The following is a 15,785-nucleotide window of genomic DNA, read 5'->3' as shown; positions in this document are numbered from 1 at the left end:
CTGTATGTAATTATGAAAGCAGTGTTCAGCTACAGAAATATAAAATACAACTTAACAGATTTTCCAGGTATGGAAACACACAAGACAAGTACACACAGGTCTATGTACTTTGTCGTATTTACATACTCCACAACCTCGCTTTGCTATGCCCCATTTAGAGCAACAGATAACAGAAAGAATATTGTACCGGCAAACCAAACGTAAAGGATAGATGATGGTACCCCATTCCAAAGAAAATAATGGATTTTGTCACACCTCTAGATAAGAGAAGAGCAAAGCTTCAGATTATTTCTCTGGGCTTGGAATTTAGAAACTGTTATCAACAGGGAAAGTATTGAAAACAGATTGAAAATAACACACAACTTCAAACTGCTCTGACAAATCTTCTTTTACAGCTCACAGCAAGGATAGGCAGGATGTCATGAATAAGAAAAGCAAGACTGTGGCTGTGAAGGGAAAGGAGGGAGCGAAGCATCACTTTCAGAGACATTTGCCAGCTCTCCTGTAAGGTCAGTGAACAAAAAAGATTTTTCCTTTAGCATTTAGCTTTCTTCTCCCTCCCACTCAAGACAAAATTATTCTAGGGAGAAGAGGCAGTTCAAATCCCTCAAGAGTCCGTGACATGGGTCTGTCCTTTATCAGTGGAGGTGAGCAAACGGCACTCCACAGGCTACTGGAAGACCTGTCGCTGTGGCTTCTTTTTTCTTCTAGCCCTTGAAGCCCCCAATTAACTTCTGAAAACTTGAGGATGTGATACAATTATACAGTTCTGCTATACACCCCCGTGTTGCTCAAATGGTGCAGAAAATTACATTACCCGGACAGAGAATAAATTAGAAGACTGTCTAATTCGACCCTTATTCTGTGGCCTTGTTTTCCATATTCTAAACACTTTACGCTGTACTTGTTTTCTGAGAGGACAGCAAGTCTCTATTTGTGGCTGTTAAATGACAAACCTTTGAAGATTTTCACTAAGCGTTTTGGAAAGGTTCAGAAATGAAACTGTATAAGGGCTAGAATTGTTGCAATAGGTAAGAGCAAGAAAAATCTCATCTGGAATTAGGAAGCAACTTTTCTGTATTCAGAGAACTGACTCTTCCACGTCATGTTACATGTTCTGAGGAGTTTAAAGGAAGAAGTTGCTTCCCAACAAAGGCAGGCAACTAATAAGGCAGGCAAATTATTGACTTGTCTGCAATCAGCTTGAAGCTAACTACACCACAGTAAGAGCCTTATCAAGTGGACATTCACCAAACAGAACAATAAAGAAATGCAAGTCACACAGAAAGTGAAAAGAGCAAAGAAACTTACAGGAAAGATTTCATATCCAAGCCTCGGTTCCGAATCTGCCCCACCATATGATCCCAGCTCCCAGGGTTGGAGCGGCTACGGCCACCAGCTGTCCTCTGCTTGGAGCCAGCGGAGGTCCCTTGCCGTGACTGCCCACTCCGACAGCCCCGAGGGTTGCCAGTGGCTGAGGAGGAGCTGGTGTGGGACTGCAGGTGACCCAGGCTCTGGCTGGTGGTGGGCTGGCTGTGGCCGGGGTTCTGATGCTGGCTGAGTGGCTGTTGGAGGCTTTGCTGGCGCAAGAGGGTGCGCGGGCGCTGGCATTTCGGGTCTCCTGCTGAGGTGGGGATATACTCAAGGGTAGTGGCTGTGGACATGGTGGAATCCTCAAAACTTACGGAGGTGGAGGGCAAGGAAAAGGAGAAAAAGGAGAAGAAGGTAAAGGGGCAAAATTGGAGGAAGGAAAAGCAGAGTGTTAAAGAGAAGATGCCCCAGCACAGCATTCTCTCAGCCAGGCAAGGTTGGAAGCAACACACTGTCCTTGGGAGCTGTGCCTCTAGCTGTGAATTTTTGGCAGCATAGGTCCCCTGCCTTGTGGCCATTTTGTACCCTTCCTTGATCACAAGATCCTTTCCAATCTTGGGGTTCAGCATGAGAATGTTCACAAGCCACTTCTCCTTTTTCTTCTCCCAAGCTTGTAAGGAGAGTCAAAATGCCAATCCTCATTTCAAAACTAATTAGACTGCTTTCTGAAGACAAATTCCCTGGTGCCTCTGCTGGGTTGCTTGTGACATGTGACACATTCCACAACTGCTTTCTTTATTGGCTCTCTCTGAAGCCACACTGTTCCTTGAAATGGTGGCGATATTCAGCACTGTCATCTATCCTGCTCTGTTTTATTTTCCCCTAGTAGAGTTGCAGCCCCATCTTTCTCTTGAGTAGGTGTAGCACTGTCCTCCAGAGCACATCATAATATTCTTAGGTAACTACATGTAATAATGGTGTCTATCCTCTTTACTGTCAGCTTTATATGCTTTTGAGGATTGCCTGAGAACCAGAAACACACATTCTATAGCCCGCTGAAGTTGCAGGAACCTGTCAACAGCAGTGACAATCCTACAACTAAGGCAAGGGTGTTTCGGATTATTACAGAAGTGTTGGGTTTAATGTTTTCTGTTCCTGAACACTGTCCTGTCTCCTCTTTGAGCAAGGAAACTGAGGGAACTGCTTGAGGAAAGAACTAGCTTTGCTGCTAGCACGTCTGTTTCTTCAAGCTTCCGTCATTGTCAAAGAGCTGCTAGAATTAAGGGGAGACAAGATGTGTTAGCAGGAGTTTAACCCTTTGTTTCCCATTTATGATTGACACTCTTCCAAGGTTACTTTTCTCCTGCTCCCATCTGAGCTTAATTTTGGTCAGCTGGGGAAAACGAAGCTGAGGAAAGGGTTCTGTAGAATTATGAGTATGTATCTGTAGGGATGCGGTGGCTCAGTGGGTTAGGACGCTGAGCTTGTCTATCAGAAGGTCGGCAGTTTGGCGGGTTAAATCCCGAGTGCCACGTAGCAGAGTGAGTGCCTGTTACTCGTCCCAGCTTCTGCCAACCTAGCAGTTCGAAACCACGTAAAAATGCAAGTAGAAAAATAGGGACCACTACGCTGGGAAGGTAACAGCGTTCTGTGCGCCTTTGGCGTCTAGTCATGCCAGCCACATGACCACGGAGACGTCCTCAGACAAGCGCTGGTTCTTTGGCTTTGAAACAGAGATGAGCACCGGCCCCTAGAGTCGGAAACGACTAGCACGCATGTGCGGGGGAAACTTTACCTTTACCTTTTTTATCTGTAGGTATTTCTTTTTAGCAGAGGAGATAATGAAGAGGAGATTCAACTAGTTGATCTTGCCGTAGCTCTCTTTGAAATGGACTTTGTTTACTGCTTGACTGTTTGGCAAGGACCAGAATTTAACATCACAGGTTTCTTGCCATCATGTCTTGTTCATCCCCCAAATGCAACTCAGAAGTACATCATAAGGGAAAAAGATCTGAGCTTAAGCTTTCCTCTAAACCAGGGCTAGGCAACCTTGGCTCTTTTATGACTTGTGGACTTCAACTCCCAGAATTCCTGAGTCAGCCATGCTGGCTCAGGAATTCTGGGAGTTGAAGTCCACGAATCATAAAAGAGCCAAGGTTGCCTACCCCTGCTCTAAACTCTTGATAGTAAGGGAACAAATAGCCCTTTGTCTCCTGTCTGAAGGTAGTGCTCTGTTTTCTGGTGTGGCTATACCTGAATGGATGACATTCACAGTTTTTGATCATAGGGCTATCTCAATGGATTCAGACAAATTGCAGCCTTTTTTTCATTATGGCCCTTAGAGGATTGGATTTGGAGGTCATTTCACATCTCACAAAGTCATACATTTCTGTGCAAGTTTGAGCATATACTCAGTGAAGAATATCTGCAGCCAAGAACAGCATCTGAATGAGTGCATCTACATGATATACACATCTGTAAGCAAATGTGGGGTTTTTTTTTAAAAAAAGTAATGCTTGAAGTGGCCATTAGGAGTCTAACTACACGTGATATACACACATATCTCTATAGAGAGTATGAGAGAGGTCCATTGTATTTGTCTGAGTAAGAATTATCATTTCGGGAAAGGAAACTGGGAGTCCAAAAGCAGGGGAGTGTAAAAGGTCTGCCTTTTAAAAACGAAAGAAACCTGAATCAGACTCTTGGTGAGGCAAGTATAATGAAGAAATGGCACACACATCTTAAAATACTTAAAATACCCTGTATGTGCTGTCAACTGCATTTTCGAAAGAGACTTTTCTAAGGTCACAAAACAAAAATGGTATTGAGTCTCTTCTCATAGATGTCTGCTCTTTTTTCTTGAGCAGTCAGCCCCCTCCCCCCTCATAAGCCAGCAGGATACCTCTACAACAGTTTCTAAATTTCAGAGGGCACTAACTGTAGCATGTTGTAATGCTCTCTCCACAGCAGTTCTGGAGGGCCAATACAAAAATGTCCCATATGATCTGAGATTGTTGCCCTGCGGGAAAAGGGGCAATTGAAAACACAATTCATGTCCTGTTATATTGTTCCCTCTATGAAGAATCATGGAATCATAACTGCTTACCTGGTAAAATATCTGAGAAATTCTGATTTCTTTTATTATTATTGGATCAGTGTGATACAGCTTCTGTGAGTGTAGCTTAAATACTACTATATTATCTGTAAAAATTGGGTAGACTTTAGCTGCCCATTGATGATGTCAGCACTAACTGTAATATAGTATTATATTTTGTTCTGCTTTGTTCTATTTATTTTAGTGTTTTAATTTTTTAATTCTGGTCTGTGATTGTAATAAAAGATTGATTGATTGACTTTAATAGATGCATCTGCACATAACATGTAGTTAGTTGCCTAGTTGGAAAAACCCCCAGGAGGGATAAGTAGGAAAAATATAAGATGGCCACACACTTGTAGATGTGAGAGAACTTGTGTAGGTATGATCTGTAGCCTGTGGACAGTGAAGCACAGGACAGAACATATAGCTTGAAAGACAGTACATACAGTAAGTACAGAAAGCTGTCACAACTAACCACACAGCCACACAAGCCATTGAGTATCACAATGCACAACATAGCTACCCATACAGCCAAAGACAAGAGAAAAACAGGCATGGTTGATCATAATGACATAAGACAACGGCAGAAGGAAGCATGCAGGGATAAGAAGGAATTCATGATCAAGGCTGTTCATTTTCTAGGAGGCTACCTTTGCACATTTTGCTAGGAATCAAATATGCTGTGCAAGTTTTAAATTACTGAAAATATCTGAAGAATTGGTGGGGAGGGGGAGGATGTTACCTCACATCAAATAATCTCATCAACTCCATTGACTTGCCAGGGGCTCAGACAGGTATCTTTCTCCAGCCCCAAATGCAGGACTGAATATGAGAATGCCTATATACAAAGCTATCTTATACATCTATTTGTCAACGCTGTAACAATGGATGTTGTTGCTCTGACAACTGAAAAAACAGCAGCCATTTTTTTCTCTTGCTTTTAATGTGCATTGCTATTCTTTTAGAGTTCAGACGTAGAAGGGGGGATGGGGTAAATGCCTGAAGGTTTAGCTAGCCATAACAACATAGAAGTGTAGGAACTCAAGGACATGTTCTGATAAGCTTTTGGCGGGCTGAGAGACTGGAGAGAAAAGATCGTGTTTTGTGCTAATTGGGGAACGTGATTTATGACAGCTCTTGTGGGGTGGGAATTGCAATTTGTTACTTTGTATCTGGGAGGAGGGAGTCTCATTCTTGGGTTCAACTATGTAAGTGCCGATACTTTGTTTCCTAATAAAATGTTCTTTAGGGAAGAAATCTTGCCTTGAAGTTCTTTTAACTGGTTTCATCTATCAGAACCATGACACTATTCTTGCTTCAAATATTACATTTTTCCCCCACAAACTCCAATATTGAGATCAAGTGCAGATTGCAAGGACCATTCATCTGCATAATTTATTTGAAGCACAGAATATGTGTTTTGGTAGAATATGTTTCCATTTAGCTTCTTCTTTTTTTTAAAAAAATACTTGAACTCCATTTCTAAACAACCATGCCTGCAATTAAACTGAAAACTGGGCTTTTGAACAGGCCAGAAAGAAGTATGGAAAATGCATGACCAAATGTAAAGCAGTAGTACACTACGGGGTGGTTGAATAAGCAAACTAGTGAAAGTATTCCAATTGTGAAAGATACTTTTGGGCACAGTATTCCCTGAAAGAGGGACGCGGTGGCTCAGTGGGTTAGGACGCTGAGCTTGTCAATCAGAAGATCGGCAGTTTGGCGGGTCGAATCCCGAGTGCCGCGTAACAGAGTGAGTGCCTGTTACTCGTCCCAGCTTCTGCCAACCTAGCAGTTCGAAAGCACATAAAAATGCAAGTAGAAAAATAGGGACCACTATGGTGGGAAGGTAACAGCGTTCCGTGTGCCTTTGGCATCTAGTCATGCCAGCCACATGACCATGGAGACATCCTCGGACAAGTGCTGGCTCTTCGGCTTTGAAACGGAGATGAGCAGTGGCCCCTGGAGTCGGAAACGACTAGCACGCATGTGTGGGGGAACCTTTACCTTTATTCCCTGAAAGGCATGGCTATCCATTTGTCTGAGTATCTCACAAAGGCAGCCAATCAGGAAGATGAACAGGAAGATGAACATGTGAAAGCAGAGAGGAGCACAGTCAGCTGATCACCCACCAGTCTTATTGCTCCTAGCATTTTTTCTAGAGCAGCCAGATGGAGTCAGTAGTCATAAAACAGTCATATGTCACTTTGTAAAAAGTAAAGCCAAACCAGTTAAGTATAACTAAGAATATTCAGAAACTTAAGATCTCATAGCAGTTGGGATCTAGCATATTTTGCCTGTTGTTGACCCTGGCCTGAAACCATCTTAATTCAAACCAGCAGAATTGCTTAGGGAAGTTATAACAAAATAATGCTTGAGTTTTTGTAGGGTGAAGAGTAGTCAGGAGATAGATAAATAGATAGATAGATAGATAGATAGATAGATAGATAGATAGATAGATAGATAGATAGATAGATGCAGAAAGAGAAAGAAGAACTGTGAAAATTTGTGTAAGAAATGAGTCCCATCTTTCCCCATTTCCTACTTTGGTACAGGTTTTAAGTACTTCTGCTTATGTAGTGGCCACCTCTAGCTTAACCAATTTCCTGCTTGGCAAAGGCAGAAATTGGCCTTTCTCCTTCCTGCTTGCTCCACAGGTAGTGACCTCATTTCTGGGTTGTTTTTTTTTATCAAATCCTAAATTAGTTCAATTTTAAGCCTCTCAGTCAAGGAAACTAAAATTAGCTCCTTTGAGTTGGGAATAAGTAGAACACAAGCATTTCTATCAAGGTTACAAATGTGTGGGAAGTAGCCCCAGTGCTTTAAAGTCTGTACCTGATACACCTGGCTCTCTGACATATCTACAGATACCTCTGATGGCTCCCATCTAGTTTCGACCATAAGGCCACTGTGCAAGCAGACAGACAGAAGGGCCATCTCAGACAGACAGACAAAGCACAGTAGCACTCACTCACAGAAAATGCACATGCCAGATACAGAGACAAGAGTCTTCATTAGGAGGGATACATACATACATACATCAGATTGCTTTACTCCACAGAATATATGATCAAAAACCCTCTATGTCTGGGACTAAATGTCTGGAAAATATTAATATACTGTTTATGTATTCATTTACACCCTGGATAAATACTCTCTTCCCCAAATATTCATTTATATTTTTGGCAGAATAATAAATGGTAACATAATAGAGGGAACCTGATTTTTTTCTTTGAAATAGGTAGAATAGAGTCCTGAAAGGTATCACAAATCTAATGGTTTTAAGACATAGTCTAAGAAAGTAAACTGGCTGCATGTATATTCTGGGTGGCTGTAAGACCAGCAATTGATGGTAGACTTCAGAGTGAATGATTCTGTGGGTACATATACCTTAGGGCAAATCTTTGCTTCCAGTTATGGGGATGATAAAATATTCTATCATAGGAATTGCGGTAAGAAACCTTCCAACTTAATCTTGCCACTTCTGATAGTGACATGTATTTCTGATATTACTCTGTTGAGATACCATGAGCTTGCAGTTGAGAGTAGAGTGGGAAACAGCATTATGAAACAACTTCCCTCACACATTTCCATATTCATTAACATATATAAAGTCATCTCTTGAAGAGCTAGAGATCAGAAGAGCTGCCCAGGGGATGCTGATTCCTTACAATTCCAAAAGGATTCAAGGGCACACACTGTTTCAGTTAAGAAGATCACTGCATTTAGAGGAGACCACGGGGAGATCCTATATTATACTGACCATGCTGAATTCTATGAATTTCATCAAAGAGTTGTCAAATATACTTAAAAACTCTAAAAGAAAGTTTCCAAATTGTTGGAAATGAAAAAAGATCCACCTTGAGGAACTTTTCGCTGACACTGGAATTTAGAGATACTAGTCTGACAACTGGTCTGGTGGGGAGGACAGGCAGTAGGACAAGATTTACTGGGTCACTGACAAACACGTTGGGCTCCATGGATCACAGGAAAAGCCATAATATAACCATACAAATCACAGGAGCAGCAAGGTGAGCTTGGCTATGGTGACAATGGCAGCTTTGTCAGCTCTGATGTCTCCAAACTTACAAGCCCTTAATGCTGATTTAGCAAAGCACATTTTATCCTCAGTGGACTAATGAAATATAATTATTTTGAAAATAATGATTGGCAGCTTGAAACACCATTTTATCCATGATAAAACCATTACCCTATTACTTCAGACAGCTTGAAATTTGTATGCTGTTTCCATCAAAGCAGCACATGCTGATATGGAGACTGCCTTTGCCTTGCCTCAGGGGTGGGAACTGCATAGCACAAGATCTACCAAAGTTCTTTCCTCATGCGCAGCTTTCTCCATGTGTAACTATTAGTAACTTGCACTTCAGGTTTTATGAGGTTCTCAGGAAAAGATTCTGGACTGGTCATCCCTCTCTAGCAAGATCTTTATTACTGCCTGTTCTCCTTTCTACTAGCTTGATCTTTCTTCTTGGATTCAGTCTGTATTGTCACACATACAGAAAGTGGAGGCTGCTGCTCTTGTCTCTGTTTACCTAATCAGAGCACGTGAACAAGCAAAGGGAATAAGAGGAGGAGTAGAGTCTGGCAATACCAACATTGCCTTTAAGATGTTGACCACCAAAAGTCTTTGGTAAATACAAATTATCTTAATAATTCCATAAAAGAATCCTTACTAAGAGAAGGTTGCCCATTAGGGCTTAGATTTATATTTAACACTAGTATTCAGCCAGACTCAGCTTCCATTGTTTCTTTCTTGCTTGTCAGATGCCTTTTTTTAAAAAAAAATGATGAAAATAAGCAAGCAAATGTGATAAATTATGAGTAACTGAGGTATTTTGCAGTACCTCATTTTTTCCAGTTTAATTACAAGAAATTTATTTATCATCAAATATATATCCCATGTTCCAGGTCTTCAGTCTTTGGCCTATGACTAATGGGATAATAGATTTCACAGAGAAATTCCTTAGAGGGAGCTACTTAGGGAATATCTGCTACAACAAGTGCTTTACTCGTCAGTTGTTCCTTCCCTTGTATAACAGTTCACCAGTTTTGAGATATTGCAATGTGATTTTCTTGCAAAAGGGTAAACAACGAAAGCTGGATTTAAGTTAGACTTAGAAATTGATGGATTATGTGAACACATTTTTTTTGCTTTTGTGACTGCAGAAGGATGGCAATAAATCACATGACTAAAGAGTATATTCTAGAATTATGTTGTGACTCACAGTATATTTACTCTGAAGCACCCAGCAATATAGCCATTGATGAAAAATCTGTGGTCGATTGAAAGATGTTTAGATTGACCCAATAGGAGACCAGCTTTTACATGCTTATGGGCAATCTGTCTCAAAGCATTAAAAGTCAAAATGCTCTTCTCTCAAGCCTTTAACCATCCTTTGTGTGTGTGTGTGAAGAACAGAACCATCTGCCTCAAGATTTATTTATCCCCACCACACTATGACTATTCTGTTATATTGTCATAATGACAGCCCTTATATTTTTTATGTGCTTGTCTGGACTTCAGCAGAAACATCATTATGGGATTTGGACATGTTTATCTTCCTAGCTGCAATGTCTTTGGGGCCCACAGGCCACGTCACGCCAGGCCTGGGATGCACTCTCACTCACTTGGATAAGCTCAGCTTCCCTGCTGCTAGGTGGCTCTGCACCATTTGCCATCGGCCTCTCCCCGCCTTCCCAATGCTGGGCTCGCTGTGGGCAGACACGCTGCTCTTCATGCCGTCCTCTCGGAGCTGCTGCCTCTCTCCGTGGCATCCTTCTCGCTCTCCTGCCAACCCAGCTGTGGCTGAGGCAGCCAACTTTGCACCTGACAGCAATGAGCCACTATGGTATGTCAGGAAAGGAAGGTGGCAGGTGGCAATGAGAAGGAGGTCACATGAAGAAGAGGAGAACAGACAGAAAGAGAGACAGAGAGAGAGAACGAAAAGAGAGAGACAGACAAGGGACAGACAGACAGACAGAGAGAAAGAGAGAGATCAGCACTGCAAAAGAAAGGGCCAAGGAGAGCCTTTGTCCCAGTCAAAGGCAGCAGGCAGCCCTGGCTTGTGAGGTTATGATTGCAGTCAAAGTTAATTCCATAGACAACGAAGGGTTGAACAATGGATAAGACCGTTAGGAGAGGCACTGTGCAGGCGAAGGGAGAAAAAAGCAATGTTAGTGAGAGAGCTTACCACTACCATCACCACCACCACACAGTGCAGATGCAGAGAATACGCTGAGAGGGTGACCAAAACGGGCAACCCCATCCTGTGCTGCAGAAAAGGAGTGGGTGGGTGAGGGAGAGGAGAGCCAAAGGAACCAGGGGACAGGGAGGGAAGGGGCTGGCCTTTCTCAGTGAGTTGCTAGGCAGTGGTTCTCAAACCACTGGAAGCACCATATCAGCCTAGCAGGGAAAAAGCCTGGGCTAAGACCTTAAGTAAAAAGGAATGCAATGGCTTTTGATGCGGATTTAAGGGTTAAGTTGCTATCCAGTGCCAACCCTTTCAGTTGGATGAAATCATAATGGATTTATTAGGTCCAAACCCACCTTTTAAATCGGCTGTATGATTGACTACGTCAAACTTTTATGAGTCAATGCTTTAATCTGCTTTCAACAAACAGTATTTTCCATTTCACTGGGACCAAACTTTGAGCCCCAGGTAATAAGAGTTCCTGGGATAATGGAAACACAAGTCTGCTATTCCAAAGGTACCAGCCAGTAGTTGTGAACCACTGAAAGAGCAGGACAGAAGGCGAAGGGGGTGGGGTGGGGTTGCTCGTCTCCATGGCCATATGTCCATGGGGAGGGAGTAGAGTGCAGGGGAGGGGAAGAAGAGGAGGGGAAAAAGGAAAGCAGGAAGGGGTAGGTGGGAAAGAGGTGTGCATATACTCACTATGTATGATCAAATCAGTTAAAGAGAGACTCACTTGAGGGAAAGTCGTGGATCACCATATGGGGCGTAAGGTGATATGTTTAGTATAAACTCCTTGGGAGGGTAGGAACTCCATTTCTGCTGCACTGTGTTGTCATTGTTATTCCAAAAGTCTCTGTCTAGATCACTAGATCAGCCGGTGAGAGGGGAGAAAAAAACAACAAAGGGAAATACAAGAGAGAGAATCTAAATTCCTGCAAGGGGAGGAAGGAGGAAAAAAAAATAACCCAAATGAGAGACAGCAAGGTTAGTGTTGACTTCTCCTCCTGTGGAAGGTAAAGCTTTGTGCCTCATACCCATGTGTCCACACAAACACACATACACACTCAGATGATATATAGGTAAGGCAAAGCTGAAAAAAGATAGGAGCAGGCACCTCCAGAGCTGATGGTAAGGGAGAATGAGGGGGGGGGGGAAAGGGAGGGATGCGTGTTAAAGAAACCTCTGTTAAATTACTCTAAGACTTGTTTCCTCAGGACTCTACCTTGTCTCTTACCTGTATTCTTCCTTTCGGGGGGGACAGGATTTTTGCCTTTCTGTATTTTTTTTCAACCAAATTGGGTAATGTGGAAAATAAAGCAGCATCTTGGACAATAGCAACACATTTTATAAAATAGTGGGAACATTAGCTAGATCTGTTGCTGTTATGCAGAGAAAAAATCTTTTCCGGTTTCCTGCGCAGTATTTGTGCATCAAACTGGAGAAAAGCACCTCTTTGCCCAATTAGAAAAGATCCTTGAGAATAAGTTAACTGGCAAATCCCACGAGATAATTTCCAAAAGAAAATTATCTTAAGGTAGCTATTTAGATTTCTTTCATCAGATTACAATAAAGTGATGGTGGGAAAACAGCTTCAAGGTTATGGAGGAATCTTAGTCCATGCTCAATTGCCATAATGAACCTAGGGTCACTTCCACAAATGGGCTTTGCAGCAACTGAATCTGTTCTGAATCTAATTGATTTACTGATGATAGCTGTATTGCAGATCCAGTTCATTTGCACCTACCTGAAATTGCAGCCAAGCTAATAGTTTTTACCTGGACTGCTACAGCTTTGCACTGACTCCATTCCTCTATTGGCAGAAACACTTTCCTCAACCATTCTCCTGGCTCATGTCCCTAATAACCTTCAAGTAAGTTCAGAGCCTTCACTGTTGCTCTTGGCCATTTTAAGTTGATAAGCACAAACACAACTGTCAGTTGGCTTCAATTTGTTTCTGAAGGAATGGAGAAGGGCAATAGGGTCCCTTGAACAGGAAAGGAAAAAAAACTTAATTGAAGCAAGAGGCTGGCTTTGAACATTCTTCCTGTCCTTGTCATTATAGCTTTAGAGCATGGGAAGTGATAAAACTTTAGATGCTTGTCCTCAAGAAGAGGCCTACTCAGCCTGAGGGACGTGGCATTTCCTTGTGTAGATCTTCTGCTCAGCTGTGCAGAAGGAGCCAAGGAGGGTGATCTGCCTCAGGCTGGAGTTTGTGGGCTCACAGGGCCTCATCACCTGTTCTGTAAACAGCTAGAGCCTAACCAACCATCTCCTCTTGAATTTAGAGTCCCTCCAATGGCAACTGAGTCACAGCATATGAGATTTCACAATACCTTTTGAAGTCAAGTGGTTGGCTAACAAATTTATGAGAGACCTCAAAGGTTCCTTGCAGGTTATCTGCTTGCATCCACTTCTCTTACCACTCACCTAGTGTCCTTGCCATTTGCGGGAATTAAAAGCCATTTGATGACTTCTTGAGGCATGTATAGAAAGAAGATGAAAAGCTTGCTATAAAGGACAACTGAAGCTCATCAAAGAACTCAAGGTTCATCCACAAGATACCAACAATAGAAAAAAAAGAAGTAAAAAGTGCTGCAAAAAAGTAGAGAAACCAACCTCGCCACTATGCCTGCCTGCCCGTTTCCATCATCATTTGACAAGTGTCTTTGGGTCAGAATTTTTGTAGAACCTTTTCAATATGGGGCTAAGAAGTGAACATTTTCGCAGCTGCAGAGTGTAAGAAGAGTTTCTATTCATGTCTGTTACTATTTACTGGCAGGTGCTTAGGAAGAAAGGTCTTAGGGCTATTGTTTTGTAGTGGTCTTGTTCTACCCTCAGCATAATTATCCATGACCCCCAGATAAGCTATGCAGAGATCAAAAGCACAAGGGAAATAATTATCAGATTCACACATTTATAATGGCCTTGGAGCATGGCATCCATTGGTCTGATTTAGCTAAGGGATTGGCTAATAATGTCATCTAGAACCATAAGCTACTGATGAAACTATGCATCCAGGAATTAACAAACAACTACTCTATATATGAGCACATATCTTCAACATACATATATACATATTTTTCACACACACAAACACATAAATAGCTACATATTATGCACAATTATACAGTATATATGCACAAATCCATATAAAGGCATGCACAAACATGAATGCACACAGAGGGGCAGAAATTTTATCAATTGATTTTATCAACCCATCTGAAGATGTACAGGCAGAATTGCAGGTGTACTTTTTAAGGTAACACTTCTTTTGTTAAATCACCATCGCTCCAGGGCCAATAACCAAGGTTCCTTCATCCAGCTTTTCCATTGAATGTCATCAAGCAAATCTCAATACAGCGTTCTTTATTGTAGAAAATTAGATTTGGGAATCCCACAGGCAAATGTCAGAGAAGAACCAAGGGAAAGCTTGTGTGATTATTTCAGAAGGTGAAACAGCTATTTTATGGAAATTATTACTTAATCATGGTTTCAAGAGTGTAACATTTTTAACAATTCCTGAAGATGAGATTATATTCAGTCCCACTATAAGGGAGCCTAGATATAAAAAATTCAAATTATGGGACCATGACAGAGAAACATTATTTCACTGTGATGTGTTGCTATGTGCAATGATCATAAAAAATTAACTCACCTTAAATATCCTTGCAATATGAAGTAAAAGAAATGGGTGAATGACGATCCATTGTCAGTTGAGTTATTGCTCTATCAAGGAAATAACTGAGGTAACCATAAGGGTTTCTAATATCCCACTGTTTTGTGCAATAGCATCACATGCCAGAAGAAGATTAGTTACCATTAATGTGTCCTTATTTTGTTTCCATAAGCAAGTTTAAAGGATAGGTCTGATTCTTTCTGTGTAACTAAACCTATATTTCTAAACCATTTATTAGAGAGGCTTCCATACAAACATCTATGTGGTTGCATAATAATCTTCTCTATTCCTCTGGATGCTAACTTCGATACTACAGCTGGCTATAAGATTAAGCCCTACTGCAGGGATAGGAACCTACAGTCCAGATGTTGCTCAACTACAATTTTTAGCACCCTTCCCTATCAGCCATGTTCCTAGGGTTTCTTGGAGTTGCAGTCTGTTAGCATCTGGAGGATCATAAAGTTGAAAATATCAATTGACTGCTTTTCCAGGTGGAGAATTTATCGTTTGTCAAAAGATAGAAGAAACATTAATCTTTTCAACTGAATGTAACAAGTGAGAATAGTTACACATTAAATAACATTGGGCATTTCTTAGAAAGCTTGCCATCTCTTAATAATTGGGGAAGAAGATAAAATCTGAAAAAGAGGAATGTGTCTGGATGAAATTGGTTAGCCATTTACAAATTGTTTGATAAAAACATGCAAAAGAGAACAATTTTACAACATTTGCATGTGTTAGCTTTTATATACTAGTGAACATTTTGAAATGGTGCCTACAAGACATGTTTTACAATAGCGGGAAACACGATTGGAGTGATTTATGTTCAGCTGATTGTTGGACTTCGTTTTAAAAAAAGATAGGTGATTATGATATGGGGAAGTGTTAATGGAACAGATATAATTGTACATTGTATGGGCCTGGGAAAGGAAGGCAGGCAGGTGGGTAACAAGAATTAAATAGATTTTGAAATCTTGAGGTATGCGGTAACCCTGGAATAATGAGATATGGGATATTACAAAGAAAGGAAGGCCATTATCTAGGTAAGTCCCAAAGATGCTTTTTCATGAGGCATCTGGACTTTCTTGTTTTTTCTTTGAAGACGTTTCACCTCTCATCCAAGAAGCTTCTTCAGCTCTGACTGGATGGTGGGGAATGGAAGATTTATACTCTTTGTAGACAGCTGATCATTTGCATTATTTTAGAGAGTCGTTGAGGCCACCTGGAGGCTTATCTGTGTTTTCAGGGTCATCTGAGTAGTGCAAATGGGTGTGGAGCCTTCTTGGAACTGTTGAAAGGACTGTGTTGTAGACTGGAGATAGATGATGTTGTATCCCTCCCCCTCTGTTGAGAGAGGGCTGTTCAATTTTGACATAGACGGCCTCTTTTACCCCTCTTTCAAACCAGCACTGTCCAAAATGTGGATTTTGCTGTCTTCGAAAGAGGGGCCAAATGACTGGGAGTGCCTTGTTTTCAGATACAAGGT

The 15,785-nt window shown here is 41.5% G+C and overlaps 1 protein-coding gene across 1 annotated transcript in view; it reads right to left on the bottom strand.

The window, feature by feature from the left end:
- Window positions 1-15,785, bottom strand: part of SYT7 (synaptotagmin 7) — a 250,613-nt gene that overhangs the window by 62,245 nt on the left and 172,583 nt on the right. Inside the window, exons 4-6 of the mRNA XM_081337079.1 lie at window positions 11,357-11,488; window positions 10,058-10,273; window positions 1,312-1,680 (exon numbers count right to left, since the gene is read on the bottom strand). Of these exons, the coding sequence (XP_081193205.1) occupies window positions 1,312-1,680; window positions 10,058-10,273; window positions 11,357-11,488 (717 nt within the window). The remainder of the gene's footprint in view (window positions 1-1,311; window positions 1,681-10,057; window positions 10,274-11,356; window positions 11,489-15,785) is intronic.

The sequence above is a fragment of the Vipera berus genome (genome assembly GCF_964194415.1).
Source record: "Vipera berus genome assembly, chromosome: 1".
NCBI classification, from domain to species: domain Eukaryota; kingdom Metazoa; phylum Chordata; class Lepidosauria; order Squamata; family Viperidae; genus Vipera; species Vipera berus.
The sequence above is the reverse complement of the archived record's forward strand: the minus strand, read 5'-3'. Positions and strand labels throughout refer to the sequence as shown.